Below are 16494 nucleotides of genomic sequence, written 5' to 3'. Positions count from 1 at the left end.
TACTAAAACTGGAGAGTGCAAAATCTGGTGCAGCTGTGAATGGTAGCCAATCAGCTCCTAAGTTGTTAAGTTTTAAAGTAGAACTATAGACAAAACTTTTGTCCGATTTTTTTTTTTTTTTTTTTCACCATCTGAGTCGCATTGCGGTACTTTCTCTTCACTTCCTGTCCCAAAGCCAAAGAGGAAGTGAGGGAAAATCCCTGCAAACTAAGGGAATTCTTTGGGGACTCCCAGATGTAAGATTCCCCCTCTTTTACTTTTCTGGGGACAACCCAAAATGTGGGGTTTTCTTTTGCTTTCACTTTCGATGATAATGGTAAACAGGACAAATAGAGAGGATAAAACAGGGGCACATACAGCAATAAAAATTAACAGGTATTCTAATCCCTTGTCACTTTATCCAAAACCTTAAAAAAAAAAGTTTTGCCTTTAGATATACTTTAAACTTTGACAAAAAAATGGAAGCAGATTGGTTTCTATGCACAGCTGCACCAGATTTTCCACTCTCCAGTTTTAGTAAATCACCCTGTTGTCTACATGAGGATTTTTCACTGACAAACAACAAAAAAACTGTAGGCCAACACAGGATAACCCCTCCTATTACATGCATGTCTCCTTTTTTTGCTGGTGCCTTAGGGAGTATGAACATTCTTTTCTTCAGTTCTGTTGTGTTAAAGACTAATCTAATTTTTTTTCTAGCACTTTTTTATTCTTTTACTTTTACTATAGGCAAAAAAAAAAAATTGTAGGCCAACCCAGGATATCCCCTCCTACTACCAGCATGCCTTCATTTTTTTTCCTTCAGCTCTGTTGTATTGAAGACTAATCTAATTGTTGTTTTCTCACCTCCAACCTTCCTGTATTACCATACAGAATAACAGATCTCCAATGAGTTCTCCTTAGTATTCTTGTTTAAGGTGTCAACAACGGCTCCAGTGGAGAAGCAGTGATTCCTATATTTTGCTGTGGGGTCCCTGCAGCGCCAGTTCACCCATCCTATGCATTGCTATGGGGTCCCTTGCAGCACCTTGCCTTTCAGCCTCTGATTTGCACCTCAAGTTTTACTAGTCTTGCTGCTCTTTCATGGCATCCTCATTGTGATATACCTAGATGACCTCCTATTGAGGCAACAGTCAGCTTCAGCTCTGTCAGACAACGTAGCTTTGACCATCTAGACATCACAGCAGTTCGGATGAAGCCTGAACCTTGAGAAATTGCTGCTGGAACTGACATATCTGGAGAATCTGGGTCTCATCCTGGACACAGCTAAGGTTGGAGTGTTCCTTTTAGAGGAGAAACTTAAGGCACTCAGGTCTGAGAATTGAACTCTCCAGACCAGAAGCTGTCAGACTCTCTGCTCCTGCATGAGGTCCTGATGGTTGCATCATTTGAGACAGTTCCATTTGTCTAGTTTCATTCCAGACCTCTGCAATGCAACATTCTGTCATTGTGGGACAAGTGATTGGGTCTCTGGATATACCAGTTTGTTTGTTGCCAAGGCATAGGTGTCCCAGGCTTTGGGGTCCTTCCTTCCTGTCTTTTTTGAGGATCCTCATGAAAGATGCAAACCTGTTGGGATCATTCCTCTGTGTTAATGATCATGCTCTTGGCTTCACTGCTTTGCTACAAATTAAGGCATGCTGGTAGGAGAGGTTATCCTGGACTGGCCTACAGTTTTTTCCAGTGTTCAAATTCTTCTATAGGCAGCAATGTTAACCGAAGGTTAAAGACCTTCCCTGCCCTTCAGTGGACTACAAGAGACGAATTATATGGCAAATTTTTCTCACCATTTATCTGCAGACCAACAAAATAAAGTAACGGGGTTGAGATAAACCATTACTATCTTTTTTGTTCTGCCTTTTTCTTTTAAAGGTGTTTTAACACCTTGGTTTGCATATACAGTAAGTGTGGGGAAAAAAAAATTTCTTAAAAAAAAAAAATCATATAGTGAATTTAATCATTTGAAACGTAATCACGCAAAGTTATAAGAGTACAATATTTATTACAAGAGTGGTTCTTTATTATGTTACAGTTGATATTAATACAGTTAAGATGCTGACAGGCCAAATTACAAAAGAGTTCCAAGATTCAGTTCAGTAAAATATACACCATAAAAAACCCATAAGAAACTGTATATCTCTTCTGGTGTTAAAGCTGTACTCTAGGACACTTAAAAATTCTCCCTTGCAGTGGGACTGCATCTGTACTGCAACCTTTAACAGCTCGTTTAGGTCTAGCGGGCATGGAAAAGTAGATTTATTTATTTAACTCTCTGCTCCTACAGGTTCCTATGGTTGCTAGACTGGTCCCTTTAGCTTCTCCCCAATGCTTTGGCTGTCTACAGTCCTGATGTCAAGACCGATGCAGGATCTAAATCCCTGTATTGGACATGAGGAGGCTGAGGGACAGTCCACTGCATGGAGGGTCGCCACCTGTCAGGGGAACAGAGGACTGAGTAAGAACAATTGCTCTTAAAGACCCGTAGACCAGGGATCTCCAAACTTTCTACACAAAGGGCCAGTTTGCTGTCCTTCAAACTTGGGGGGGGGGGGGGGGGGTTGGGGGCCGGATTATGACCATTGAAGTAGAAAATGTCCCGTTCTGTTGAGAAGTGCCCCCCATCGAATAGTGCCCACGCATGCGCAGGACGGAGCCGCACTTCAACTGATTTGCTGATCAGCTGGAGTGACGTGACCAGGGCGCAAGCGCACATCGTAGGAGGCATCTCTCGATGGGAGATACCATTTCACGGCCACAATTGAAACCTATAAAAAACAGCAGGGGGAGACCATAGTTCTCACATTGTGCCTCGCTGTTGCGGGTCTTTTTAAAGTGCGCTGATGGTCCGGTTGTGTCTGTGTAGCAGGGCGGGTTTGCTGTGTTGAACGTTCGGTTTTGTGTGAAAGAGCGGGTTGCAACACAGACAAAACCAGCTCTTCAACACAACCACTAGCTGCCCTCCATCAGCAGCGATGCGCAATCTGAGAACTACGGTCTCCCCCACTGTTTGTATAGGTTTAAATTGTGCCTGTGAAATGGTATCTCCCATGAGTAACCACTGCATGCGGCGTGGTTATGTCACCCCAGCTGATCGGCAAATCAGCTGTTGTGCTGTTCTGTACGGCACATGCGCAGTACCTACTGGGCACTATTCGATGGGGGGCACTTCTCGACAGAACACCGGCATCAGTAAACAAATGCCCCATCTTTGGTGTCAGTGAGAGGAATTGTACCACATCGTTGGTGTCATTGAGTGGTAAGAATCGTGCCCCAATCTTTGGTGTCACTGAGTGGAATTGTGCCCTATCGTTGGTTTCATTGGGAGGAATTGTGCTCCTTGTTGGTGTCAGTGGGGGTAATCATGCCCCATTGTTGGTGTCAGAGGATGAAATATTTCCCAAAGAGCCACAGTTTAGAGATCAATACCCTAGACTAAACAAGCAGACAACCCTTGCAGTGCAGACGCAACCCCACTGCAGGGGAGAATTTTTAGTTTTCAGCTTTAACTGACATTCTAATCTTGTTCATATTATTGTTTATCTCTACTACCCTATAAACAGTCACAATGCTGTAGGCAACGCCACTGCTCTGCCTTTCTTTCATTGGAGAACAAATCTGCATCTGTCATCTAGTACTAACAGCCAAAGACATGGGGAGATTTACTAAAACTGGTGTACTCAGAATCTGTGCAGCTGTGCATAGTAACTAATCAGCTTCTAACTTCAGCTTGGTAAATTAAAATTAAATTACAATAAAACCTGGAAGCTGATTTCTTACTATGCACAGCTGCACCAGATTCTGGGTGCATCATTTTTAGGCTGGCCATACATTATACAATTTTCATACAATTTTCTGTACAATTTTCACCTTCAGCTATGTAGTGCAAGGGCCTGCCTAATTGGAAACAATTGAAAGTGTTGTTTAGTTTTCACCTCATATTATATGGTTTTTGGTAAATCTAAAAGAAAATTGTACAAGAAACTTGAACATGTATGGCCAGCGTTAGTTAAAGGGGTTGTAAAGGTAAAATTTTTTTTTTTTTAAAATAACAAACATGTTATACTTACCTTCACTGTGCAGCTCGTTCTGCACAGAGTGGCCCCGAACCTGGTCTTCTGGGGTCCCTCGGCGGCTGTTTCAGCTCCTCCCCGCAAGCATTAACCACCTTAATGCGAGCTCCCTCGCATGGTGGTTAGTGCTTGCGGGCGCGCTCCCATGATACAGCCGGCGGCTATAGCCGCTCACTGTATCACTCGGCCCCGCCCCCCAGTGCGCCGCATCATTGGATGTGATTGACAGCAGCGCGAGCCAATGGCTGCGCTGCTTCCAATCCATCCACTGTAGCCAATCAGTGGCCAGGGTGAGCGGAGGAATAGATGTCGGGAACGCAAAGCTGACTTTCGAGGCGTCAGGTAAGTAAAACGGGGGGGGGCTGGTGGCGGCGGTATTGTCAGAAGTTTTTTCACCTTAATGCATAGAATGCATTAAGGTGAAAAAATTTTTACCTTTACAACCCCTTTAAGCTCCCCCAGAATGCTAAACTAACTTAGCAAAAAGATAGATGATTTGGAATGAAAAATCCAGAAGTGAGATCTCTGATGGCCCCAGCAGGTTCAGAAAATCAGTCATTGAATGAAATGAAAATCCACTTATAACTGTTATAGGTGGACATACTGGGATAATGTCTTTTTCATAACTGACCCTAGTCTTGATGATCTTTTGTTAGAACGGAGTGTGAAATTTCAAATTTTTCTGCACATTTTTTTCATAGAACTTCATTGTCCAGATAAAAAGAAGCAGGTATGGATTCACAAGCCAACAAAACAGTCACATCAGGATTCTGCTAACTCATGTGAAATACCTTTAGCAGTAAAACTGATCAGTCCTCCTCAGAGTCATAACAGTCCTTGGGAGCCTCAGCCAACAGGCGGTGTATTAGGACAGCCAAGTGTAAATGACCAGGTGAGATATTACCATGTGTTATTACATGTAACTGTAGATCAGGTTACATAAGCACTTTGATGCTGCAGATTTTCTTTTTATTGTTCATTTCTGACTGAGCTAATGACTTCAATGTGATCTCTGCATGGTCAGAAGGAAACGGTTTGATACTGTCAGACATGCAGCATTTCACAGTAAAACGTATTTTATTCTGACTGTCATGTGACTGTAAACTTAAAACAGGATCACATCTGTACTCCTGAACTGCATTTCAAGCATAACTAAAGGCAAAACTTTTTTCATAGTTTTGGAAAGAGACGAGAGGGATTAGAACACCTGTCACTTTTTATTTTTGTCTGTGCCCCCCATTAAGGAGATTCACCCTCTCTATTTGTCCTGTTTACCATTATCATTGAAAGTGAAAGTAAAAGAAAATCCCACATTTTGGGTTGTCCTCAGAAAAGTAATAAAGGGGAAATATCGGGGACACTAGTTCTGGTGACCTGGGGGTCCCCAAGGAATTCCCTTAATTTGCAGGGTTTTCTTCTCATTTCCTGTGTGGCTATGGGACAAGAAGTGAAGAGAAATCTCCCCAATGGAACACAGATGTAAAAAAATCTGACGGGAGTTACTACCCTCCCGTGCTCTATTGAGTGGGTTAAGATCTCTGTGCACAGGGCAGGAATATTTTCAGATGACCCCCAAAATAAGAAAACCACTATCTGATTTGAGAGATTAGATGCCTTGTTGACAGTGCTTGGGGTACTGAATGTAGATTATTTCAGCTGTATTTTATGTCCATACCACAGGTGAAATAGGGAAATGCGAGTGCTTATGGGGCCTCGAAGTTACACAGGGGATCAGGGATCACAAACAACATTTTCCAGTTTCCCTTTTAAATATTTTTAGGGTATGTGCACCCTGCCATCTAATAACTGTGTTTTTAATCCTTTTTATTCCTTGTGTTTCTACTAAAAGCAGAAAGGACAGTGCTTCTTCATTCAGGTGTTACTTTTTTGCCAGTCTCTTCACTTAAATGTTAGCCATGTGTTTTTGGTACATTGCATTTTCTTTCATACCTTAAAACTGCAGCATGCTGCAGTTTTTGTCCTGCTGGCCCCTACAACAAGTGGAAAGCAGGTCTCCATTTTCATTCCTTTTTTAATCCGTCTTCATTCAATTTTTTTTTTTTTAGGTTTGTGCATCTTCCAGTGAAAAAAAAGCAGCTAGAAAAAAGGATTGAAAAAAGAATGAAGACTGAATGAAATATGGAAGCATTGTTTAAAAGAAGAATTAAAGATTAAAATTATTAAAAAGGATTAAAAACGGCAATAAATTTGCATTGCTGTTATTTGTGTTGATGAAAATGGGCCTTGTGCGCATACCCTAGCAGTCGGAAAACAAAAACTGTTTTATTTGCTATGGGCAAATATGTCGTTCATTCCTAAGCAGCTAGCTGACACTTGCCCCTCTACAGTTTATGGTATAAAAATCATTTGGATAAATACTTATTTTGGCATTAGATAAAGTTATGCTTACTAATAAAACGGAAAATTGTATCATACTTACTGTAATTTTCCTTTCCTGGTGCCTATCCATGGTAGCATACCTGTGATAAGCTCCGCCCCGGAGTCCTCCCCTCAGGATAGTTAATACATTATAAAAGTGACAATCATACCCCCCAATAGCATTCTCCTATTATATTGAAAACGATGGGAGGGCATGTATGCTGCCATGGATAGGCACCAGGAAAGGAAAATTACGGTAAGTATGATACAATTTTCTATTTTCCTGGTGCCTCCATGGCAGCATACCTCTGATAAAATAAATAGCTAACAGGGTGGGTAATGCTCATAAAGAAAATTTTATTAAGGAAACGCAAGAGCTGACTCAATCGCCCTTCTTCCAAACTCCACTGAAGTGAGTGCCCCTGGATCAATTCTGTAATGACGCATGAACGTGTTTGGGGATGACCAAGTGGCCGCTTTGCAAATGTTATCTAGAGAGACATTAGCCCTTGTCTCCCACGATGAAGAGACTGCCCTCGTTGAGTTGAGAGGGCTTTCATCGCCGGAGGATCCATCCCTCTAGCCCTATACACTTTCTGGATCAGCTTGCAAATCCATTAGACGATAGCTCTTGATGCAGCTTCCTTTCCTCTATTCCTGCCCCAAGGAAGTATGAACAATTTGTTTGATGCTCTAAAGGTACTTGTGGCTTTCAGGTAGCATCTTAGCACCTTGGAAATGTCCAATTCTTGTAGTGAACCTGAGAGTGGATCTGTAAAGGTAGGAAGTGCTCAGGCTTCTGAGAGAGTGGACCGACAAGAGACTTTTGGGACAAACCCCTGTACTTTTCGCAGTTCCACCCTATCCGGAAAGAAAGATATGTGCTCATCTACTGCCCCCAAGCTTGTAATTCCGAGGCCCTTTTTTCTGAAGTCACTGCAATTAGACTGTTTTGAGCGTCAGGTTCCATAGGGAAGCGGATTCTATAGGGACGAAAGGCTGAGACATCAGACAGTCCAGGACAAAGGGCAGATCCCAAGCAGGAAAAGAACGTTTTACTGGAGGCCGGATTTTTTTGACTGCCCTGAAGAATTGAATGATGAGCGAGTTTTCTGCCTATCTTTTCTGGGTGGCTGCCGAGATAGCGGCCACCTGAACCTTAAGTGAACTGAGACTGAGACCTAGGTCCAGGCCACCTTTGTAGAAAATCCAAGAGGAGTGCAGTGGATGGCATTATGGGATCCAAACACTTGTCTGCCACAAACAATTTGAACTTATTACAGATTTTTGAATAAACATAATTCATGGAGGGTTTTCTGGCCTTCAAAAGAGTCGAGATCACATTTGCAGAGCAACCTAAGTACTGGAGTTTCTCCCTTTCAACATCCAAACATGCAGATTCCGCTTGTGAGGAGCTGGATGCACAAATCTCCCTTGGGAGAGGAGTTTAGGAAGCACTGCAATCTTGAGCGGGCGACATGTACTGAGGACCATTGCCCAGGGGAACCACAGCCTCCTCGGACGGTATGGGAGAATTGCCACCACTCTGACTGGTTCCTTCATCAACCTGAGCAGAAACTTCGAGATTGAGGGCTTGGGAGGAAACACATGAGCTGTTTTGCAATGCCACATGCTCGAGAGGGCATCTACTGCTTCTGTGATGAGGATGAGGCAGGCGAGAAATCTTGGCAGTTTGATATTCATTGGTGAGGCAAAAAGGTCGATTTCCGGAGGATTCTGAAGACTCATGATCCAATTGAACACCGAGGGGTGAAGAGACCATTCGTTGTTGTCTTGAAAACGACGAGACAGATGATCTGCCTCCTTGTTCAGATGGCCCAGAAGGTAGACCGCCTTCAGATCCAGCAGATTTCTATCTACCCACAACATAATGGGCTCCACTTCTCTTAGTATAGGGATGCTGTGGGTTCCCCCCTGTCTTTGGATATTCGACACTGCTGCTCTGTTGTCCAAGCGTACTAGGACTTGCTTCTGGTGTAGATGTTCTCCCAGACTCACTTGGGCTAGATAGACTGTCCGTAACTCCCGCAAAGGGGGTATTCTCCAATGTCTTGGAAAGTCCCACCTCCCTTGTACTGCAAGGTGATCACAGTGTGCTCCCCAACCCATCAAACTCGCATCGGTGGTAAGGATTTTTCAGGAGGGGCATTGAAGAAGACGAGGTCTTGAGATTAGGCCCTTCTGTGACCACCAGAGGAGACCCCTCCTCATGGGATCTGAGATCGAAATTCGCTGACACAGTGACTTCCTCCTCTCCAGAAGCTGCGTTGTACTGGGTGCTAGCAGTAGGATGTCATCCAGAAAGTGAAAATCTCGCAGTCCTCTTTCCCTGAGGGGCGCCAGGACTGTGATTAACACCTTCGAGAATATGCTTGGGGATGTGCACAGACCGAAAGGAAGGCACTGTAACTGGAGGTGTGTGGGACCCACCGCCACCCTTAGAAATTTCTGAAAGACAGGGAGAATGGGGACGTGAAAATAGGCGTCTTGCAAGTCTACTGAGATCATCTAGTCTCCCGGTTGGACCATCTGGTTGATAGTTTGTAAGGATTCCATTTTGAAAAAGTCCAAATGAATGAAACTATTTAACCTCTTCAAATCCACTACTGGTCTCCATTCTCCACTCTTTTTGGGGATAAGAAAGAGAGGAGAATAGAATCCTATGAATCTCTCGGAAGGAGGGACAGGGATTACCGCTTGCTGAACCTGCAGTAGGTGAAGATATTTCTGCAGAGCCACCGCCTTTTGGGGTGAAGCTGGTCGTTTTGTTAGAATGAATGAGTCTTGTGTGGGATGATCTAGGAACGTCCAAAAATGACCAAAACAGACCGTAGATACCACCCAGGGATCTTTGCACCGGCTGGACCAGACTTCGGCAAACCTCTTCAACCTGGCCCCTACTGGAGGAAGTTGGAGTGGCCTCCTGTCAAAAAGTTTTCCTCCCCTCCTGGAGGTTGGAGAGACTCCTCTGTTTGTCTGACTTCAGAAAAGTGGCTCGAGTACTTCTCCAATTCTTTTTGGGATCCCTACTTTGACGGAACTGAGAGAAGTTCCTGTTCCTGAAATTTAGAAGAAACAACTCGAGGACGCCTAACCCTCCTGTCCTGGGGAAATAATCCTGATTTTCCCCCAGTCACTCGAGAGATTGCCTACTCCAGCCTATCCCCAAACACAGCTTTCCCGTCAAAGGGGATTTTGCACCAATTTTGTTTCGATGCTGCGTCGGCTGCCCAAGGTTTCAGCCACAGAGCTCGTTTGGCCATAATCGTGTGCAACATCGCTCTAGCTGAATACCTCACCGCATCAATTGCTGCTTCCCCTACGAAGTCTGCAGATAATTTGTGCTCCTCCAGTACTTTAATGATGTCATCTTTAGGTAGATCTTGACGAATTGTCAACCTCAATATTCTCGGTCCAGACCCTGATGGCATTAGAAACTGAAGCTAATGCTATAGCTGGCCTGCAGGCTCCTCCTGCCAATTGGTAGGCTTTCCTTAGGTCTGAGTCGATGCGCCTATCCAATGGATCCTTAAAGGAGGCTGAGTCCTCCATTGGCAGGGTGATGTTTTTAGCTAGGCTCACCACTGCAGCATCGACCACCAGAGGAGTGTCCAAGAGAAGAGTCAGACTCTGCTAAAGGGTATAACTTTTGAAGTCTGTTTAAGGAGAAGCGTTTGTCCATCTTCTTCCATTCCCCCTCTATAAGATCCTTCAAATCTTCCATAAAGGGAAAAAAGGCAAGTCTTTTCTTTAAAAATTGAAGGACTTAGCTTTCTTAGGCGGTTCCTCCGCCTCCTCCCAGCTGATGGCCTGCTTGACCGCAGAAACAAATGGCTGCACTAAAGAGAAGTTAAAGCCTGAGGGTTCTGATTCAGCCGTAGAATCATCTGATTCATCTTTGTCTCCTGTGGTCGGTGGCAGTGGTCCTGATGTGGCCACTTGAGGACCCGCGGTTGATTGGCCTGGAAGGGTTGACTCCGAAGGGTGAACCTGCCCACTAGCTATGACCTTTTGCGAGGGAGATGAGTGCATTAGCTTGGCTAAAAAGTCCTTGACCACTTTTTTTATTAAATCCGTCACCTGCTGAACTTCAGCTTTTTCTTGTTCAGCATAACCCCAAAAACAGTCTTTGCAGATCAGCTTATCTCTCATAGGAGTTGCTGCACATGCCCGGCATTTTTTGGCACTTTCCCGCCTGGGAGGGCTGGATGACCAATGTCTTTTAGAAGTTGACCTCCCATCGGAATGGTGGCGAGAACTAGTCGATCGACTGTGATCAGAACTTGGCCGGGAGTGTCCACTGTGACAGCCAGAAGTCTTATTAGACATGTCTTGGCGTATAGGGCTGAAACTAGAGTAACAGCGTAAAGGCACTCTTTTGCTCAAAAAAAAATGTTTTTTCTTTTTTCTTTTTGTATTAGGTGCGTGTCCTTACCTAAGAAAACGAGGGTCTTGGTCTGACGGCGGCTGACTCATAACTGTGGGGGCAGGCAGAGGGAGAAAAGCAGCAAAGTAGAATACTAGAGCAGAGAAAAGGGAAAGCCATACAATAAAAAAGGGGAAAGAATGTACAGCATTTCCCCCTGTCACTAAGTATAGCTACACTAATATATATTACTTTTCTTTTTTTTTTTTACACATATACCCAAAAAAAAGAAACATATAGCCAAAGAAATATATACTATGTATTTAAGTAAGCCACTTTCTCTCTGTTATTATGAACATGTACCTTTTTTTTTTTTATAAAAAAAAAAATTACTCCCCCCTCTAAAACACCAGAAATTACTCACCATATACGTCCACTACTGAGGCTACAGGATCATTCCAAGGGCAGGACCTGTTAAGAATGAGCCTAAGGCTAACTAACGCTCTAAACATATAAATAGGGAAAGGGGAGGCGGACTTGCCCGACCCCCTTCCCCGCTCCGCCCCCCAACGATTCCGCCCCAAGTGAGGGAAAGCCCACAGGGCTTTACTCACAAGAGAGATGGCGCCGCAAGCGTCAGCTGCCTGCGCATGCGCCGAACAGCCGGAGCATTGCTCGGCCAATCGGAGGGTAACAGACATTAGAATACCACCCCTTCAGTGGCGATTCCGCGCCCTGGCGCTCGCCGCACACAGGAAGCCAGAGAAGACAGGAAAAACAGGACAAAAAGAAATATACAGGCACAATATACAAAAGGCTCAGAAAAAGGAAGCCCTTACCTATCCCCACCGTAGAAAGCCAGCTTAGCCCAATATGCAGGACTGTCGTTCCAAGTTTGGAATCTGCTGCTGCCCCAAAAGACCCTCAGAAGGGGCTCCCCTCTTATCAGCGCTGTTAGCAGCGCAAGATAGGGGACTGCATCTGGGAGAGGCTTGAACCCAGACGGAAGCTGCACATGGCAGAGGAAAAGACACGCACTGACACTATCCATCAGGTATGAGGAAAAAAAGGAGAATGCTATTGGGGGGGGGTATGGTTGTCACTTTTATAATGTATTAACTATCCTGAGGGGAGGACTCCGGGGTGGAGCTTATCACAGGTATGCTGCCATGGAGGCACCAGGAAAGTGTTCTTTTCTTCAACAAACGTAGGTAAAAACAAAAGCAATATATTGTGAGAAATGTTTCACAAAAGGTCTTGGAAGCCCACAAACTGCGCATCCCTCCTGTGACCAGACACAGTGGATTACAATTACCGGGTATCATGTGATATGGTTATAGCAATCACATGATAACAATTTAAACAAACTGTCATGAATGGATTTCCATCCATGAACAGTTTGCTTAGGGTTGTGATCTGTGATTGGCCACAGCACTTACATGGTACCTGGCTACCTGTACCATGTGATTAGCTATAGGCAATCACAGACCACAACCATAAGCAAGCTGTTAACCCATTCATGACAGCTAAAACTATTATTTATATAGTGATCATCATTGTATAAGCAATAACAGTGGAAAAAAATAAAAATCCCTCATCTCCCCCCCCCCCCCCCGCTATGGGGACACTGAACTACTCTTATGACAGTGACAGAATTTACAAAACAAATAGTAAAAAAAAAAATTGTGTTTCATTTCTTCATATTCTAAAAACTTGTGACAAAAAAAACACAAATTCAAAACCTCACTATGCCTCTTACTAAATACCTCAGGGTCTCAAGAAATACGATAAAATATATATATATATATATATATATATATATATATATATATATATACACACATACATACACACACACACCACAGTTTGTAGACTCTCTATAACTTTCACACATAACAATTAAGATACCCTTATTGAAATTTCTTTTTACCAAAGACATGTAGCAGAATACATTTTGGCATAAAACACTCAAGTGTGCACAGACAAACTAGAAGCCACTGTGTTTCAAGCTAAGACTGACTACAGTGCTGGCCCTACCTCAGATACCCATGCTACCTGGTTACATAAACGTAGGGAATATGAGCTTTGATTTCTTAGATTTCACTAAAAAGAAAATGCTATACACTACCCAAAACATTTTTGAGCTTTGTAACAAGGCTGGTCGTCTTCTAGCATATTTAGCCAAACCCTTTCTGGAGGATACAGGTATGTCCCTACCCCTATCCCTCACATTTGAACCTCCACTGGCCAACTTAGCACCTCACATCATGAGGTTCTGGATGCCTTCATGTCCTTTTGCTCTTTAAATGCCAGTACTGCACAATATCCGGATGACCTTTTATCCAAATATTTGCCACACATTTCTCACCATTCCCTGTCTCCTCACCGGAGCCAAGGATTGGATGCTCCTATCTCTACTTATGCGATGGAGTTTGTGATTTCAGGATTGCCTTCTCATAAAACATCAGGCCTGGATGGTTTCCCAGACAAATGGTATGCTACATTTAAACATTTATTAAGTCCATATCTTCTCAGGACCTTTACTGTGGTCTTGGAGGAGGGCATTCTTCCTCCTCTTTGAGGGAGGGGTTAATCGTTCCTATCCTAAAGCAGCACAAGGATCAACCTATGTAATTCCTACAGACCCATCTCGTTAATCAATGTTAATGTTAAGATCTTGGCTAAAGATCTCGCTAACATTTTAATAAAGTGGTTGCACGTTTAGTGAAGAGTGATCAGGGGGGATTTATTCCTGGAAGATTTTCTATTCAGAGGCTCTTTCACAACTTACAATACCCTCATGATCACTCTGGCATGTGAGCCATTGTCGACCTAGGCCTAGTTGACATCTATGCAGGTTGCGGTTGATGCATTTTCCGGGTGTGTTTTGTTTTTTTTTTTTTTTGCATGTGTTTTGTGTTTTTGGGAAGTGTCTGTTGGCTGCAGGAAAAACCAGCAAGAACACAGCAGAAATGCATAAAAAATGCAAGCACTGCATTTTTTATGCGTTCCACTGCATTTCCGTTAAAGTCCAACCAAAAACACAACCTGCTGTAGGAAAAAAGTTCCTCACCCTTTCCAAAAAAACGCACAGGTAGAAAATGCATGGATGTGAACTTGACCCATAGGAAACCATGTTAAATGGACTGCAGTGTGTTTCTGCAAAACTGAAAATGCACTAAAACACGCATAGGTGTAAACCAGGCCTTAGATACTTGTAAAGCCTTCGACAGTGTAGAGTGGCCTGTTTCATGTACTGCAGCTCAAAGGCTTTCCTCCCCAGATGATATCTTAGATATGACTATTATATACCAACCTGGTAGCCTGGAGTTCACGTAAAAACTTTTGCTTCAGCTGCTTTCTCCGTTTACCAAGGTACATGCCAGGGGTGTCCATTACCCCATTATTATTTGCTTTGGCTATAGAACTGCTGCCTATTCACATTTGTACATCTTCTTCCATACGAGTCCTCATTATAGAAGAATGTATCTCTTTGTATGTGGGTAGAGTGGACCAGACAGTGGATGGATCCTTTATTGGATCTCATGGGTAGAGTTAATCTGCTCAAAATGATTTATCTACCAAAATTCTTTTAAGCTGTGGCTAATTCTCTCTGTAAAGTCAAACAGATTGATGCTATTTGCACAAGGTTTCTCTGGCATCGCCAAACCCCTAGAATAGCACTGTAAGTCCTGAAATTACCGACCCACGTAGCGGGTCTAGCATTTCCTAATTTTTGCCTCTATTATTTAGAGTCACAACTAGTCAGTGTTCATGACTGGCTTCAACCCTCCATGGCTAACGCCTGTAAAGCCACTGAAGCTGCTATAATCTCGTCTTTTGAAACATTATATAACATCTATAAAAGTCAAGTACCCCCTTGCAAAGGTACCACCATGCTGGAAACTACTGTCTCTATTTCTTAAAGTAGTTCCCCAAACAACCCACTATGGAATAATCCCACACTGAATTGAGCTGCTTATAGTTCCTGACCCACAAAGGTGGTCTACACAAGGAATTAGATATTTGTGTCAGTGGTATAATACCCAAGGATTTTAGACCTTCTCCCAGTTGCAGGGAGGAGTTCAACCTTCCCCTACTTTTCTACACTATAATTATCTACTGCAGCTTCCCCTTTAGGCACAATTTGGGTCGTTGACAGATCCACGCCTATTCACACCTCTTAAAAAATTGCTGACACAACTAAGTACATTTTTAAATATTGCCCACTTGCCACCAAATCACTTACATATATGTAGGGTTATGGCTGCAGCTGTATGCCATAACTGTTTTTTTTTTTTCCAGCCGGTGATGCTTTTTCATCTAAAAGCAATCCTAATGGCTGATTAGCCGCTGTATTGCTTTTACAGGCGGCGGGAGGGGATATTACCCCCTCCCTCCACCCACTGGCACCTCTCCGGGCTCTCCCAATGCGATTCTGCTCAGGCCAGTCTAGTTCCTCCAGCCCAAACTCGCTCATCCATGTCTTTATTGACCTTGCTTTGTGCACTGGTCAAAATCATTAGGTGGAGGGGGTTTTATGGTGTGGGGTTGTTTTTCAGGGGTTGGGCCTGGCCCCTTAGTTTCAGTGAAGGGCATTTTTAGGACGTCAGCATACCAAGACATTTTGGGCAATTTCATGCTCCCAACTTTGTGGGAAAAGTTTGGATGTGGCCCCCTTCCTGTTCTAAGAAGACTGTACACCAGTGCACAAAGCAAGGTCCAAAAAGGACATGGATGAGCGAGTTTGGGGTGGAGAAACTTGGCTGGCCTGCAAAGAGTCCTGACCTTAACCTGATAGAACACCTTTGGGATGAATTAGAGCAGAGACTGCGAGCCAGGCCTTCTCGTCCAACATCAGTGCCTGACCTCACAAATGCGCTTCTGGAAGAATGGTCAAACATTCCCATAGACACACTCCTAAACCTTGTAGACAGCCTTCCCAGAAGAGTTGAAGCTGTTATAGCTGCAAAGGGTGAGCCAACTCAATATTGAACCCTACGGACTAAGACTGGGATGCCATTAAAGTTCATGTGCGTGTAAAGGCAGGCGTCCCAATACTTTTGACAATTGCGCGGTCATGCAACACTGTACCCAAACAAATTTTTTATCATTTAGTTCCCACAAATAGAGCTTTCTTTTGGTGGTATTTGATCACCTCTGTGGTTTTTATTTTTTGCGCAACAAATAAAAAAAAATCCCCAAAATTTTGAAAAAAAACAAGTTTTTCTTTGTTTCTGTTAAAAATTTTTGTAAATAAGTAAGTTTTCTTCTTCAATGATGGGCACTGATATGGCTGCACTCACGGGCACTGATACGGCGGCACTGATGGGCACCAATGAGGTGGCACCAATGAGGTGGCACTGATGATGGGCACTGATAGGTGACACTGGTATGCGGCACTGATGGGCACTCATAGGTGGCACCAATGGGCACTCATAGGCGGCACTGATGGGTACTTATGGGTGGCACTGATGGACACTGACAGGTGGCACCGATGGACACTGATGGGTGGCACTGATGACACTGATTGGTGGGACTGATGACACTAATGGGTGGCATTGCTGGGCATCACTGAAATATAATGGTGCCAATCAGTGCCCATTTGTGGGCACTGATTGGCACATGTGGATGGCTATGGGGTACATACCTCGCCAT

At 43.7% G+C, this 16494-nt stretch overlaps 1 protein-coding gene across 2 annotated transcripts in view; it reads left to right on the top strand.

The window, feature by feature from the left end:
• Positions 1-16494, top strand: part of PAICS (phosphoribosylaminoimidazole carboxylase and phosphoribosylaminoimidazolesuccinocarboxamide synthase) — a 114019-nt gene that overhangs the window by 60972 nt on the left and 36553 nt on the right. For both annotated transcript variants that reach the window (XM_073608371.1, XM_073608379.1), the window contains one exon: positions 4772-4962. In XM_073608371.1, coding sequence (XP_073464472.1) covers positions 4772-4962 — 191 coding nt within the window. The remainder of the gene's footprint in view (positions 1-4771; positions 4963-16494) is intronic.

Source organism: Aquarana catesbeiana, linkage group LG01, assembly GCF_042186555.1.
Source record: "Aquarana catesbeiana isolate 2022-GZ linkage group LG01, ASM4218655v1, whole genome shotgun sequence".
Taxonomy (NCBI): domain Eukaryota; kingdom Metazoa; phylum Chordata; class Amphibia; order Anura; family Ranidae; genus Aquarana; species Aquarana catesbeiana.
The sequence above is the reverse complement of the archived record's forward strand: the minus strand, read 5'-3'. Positions and strand labels throughout refer to the sequence as shown.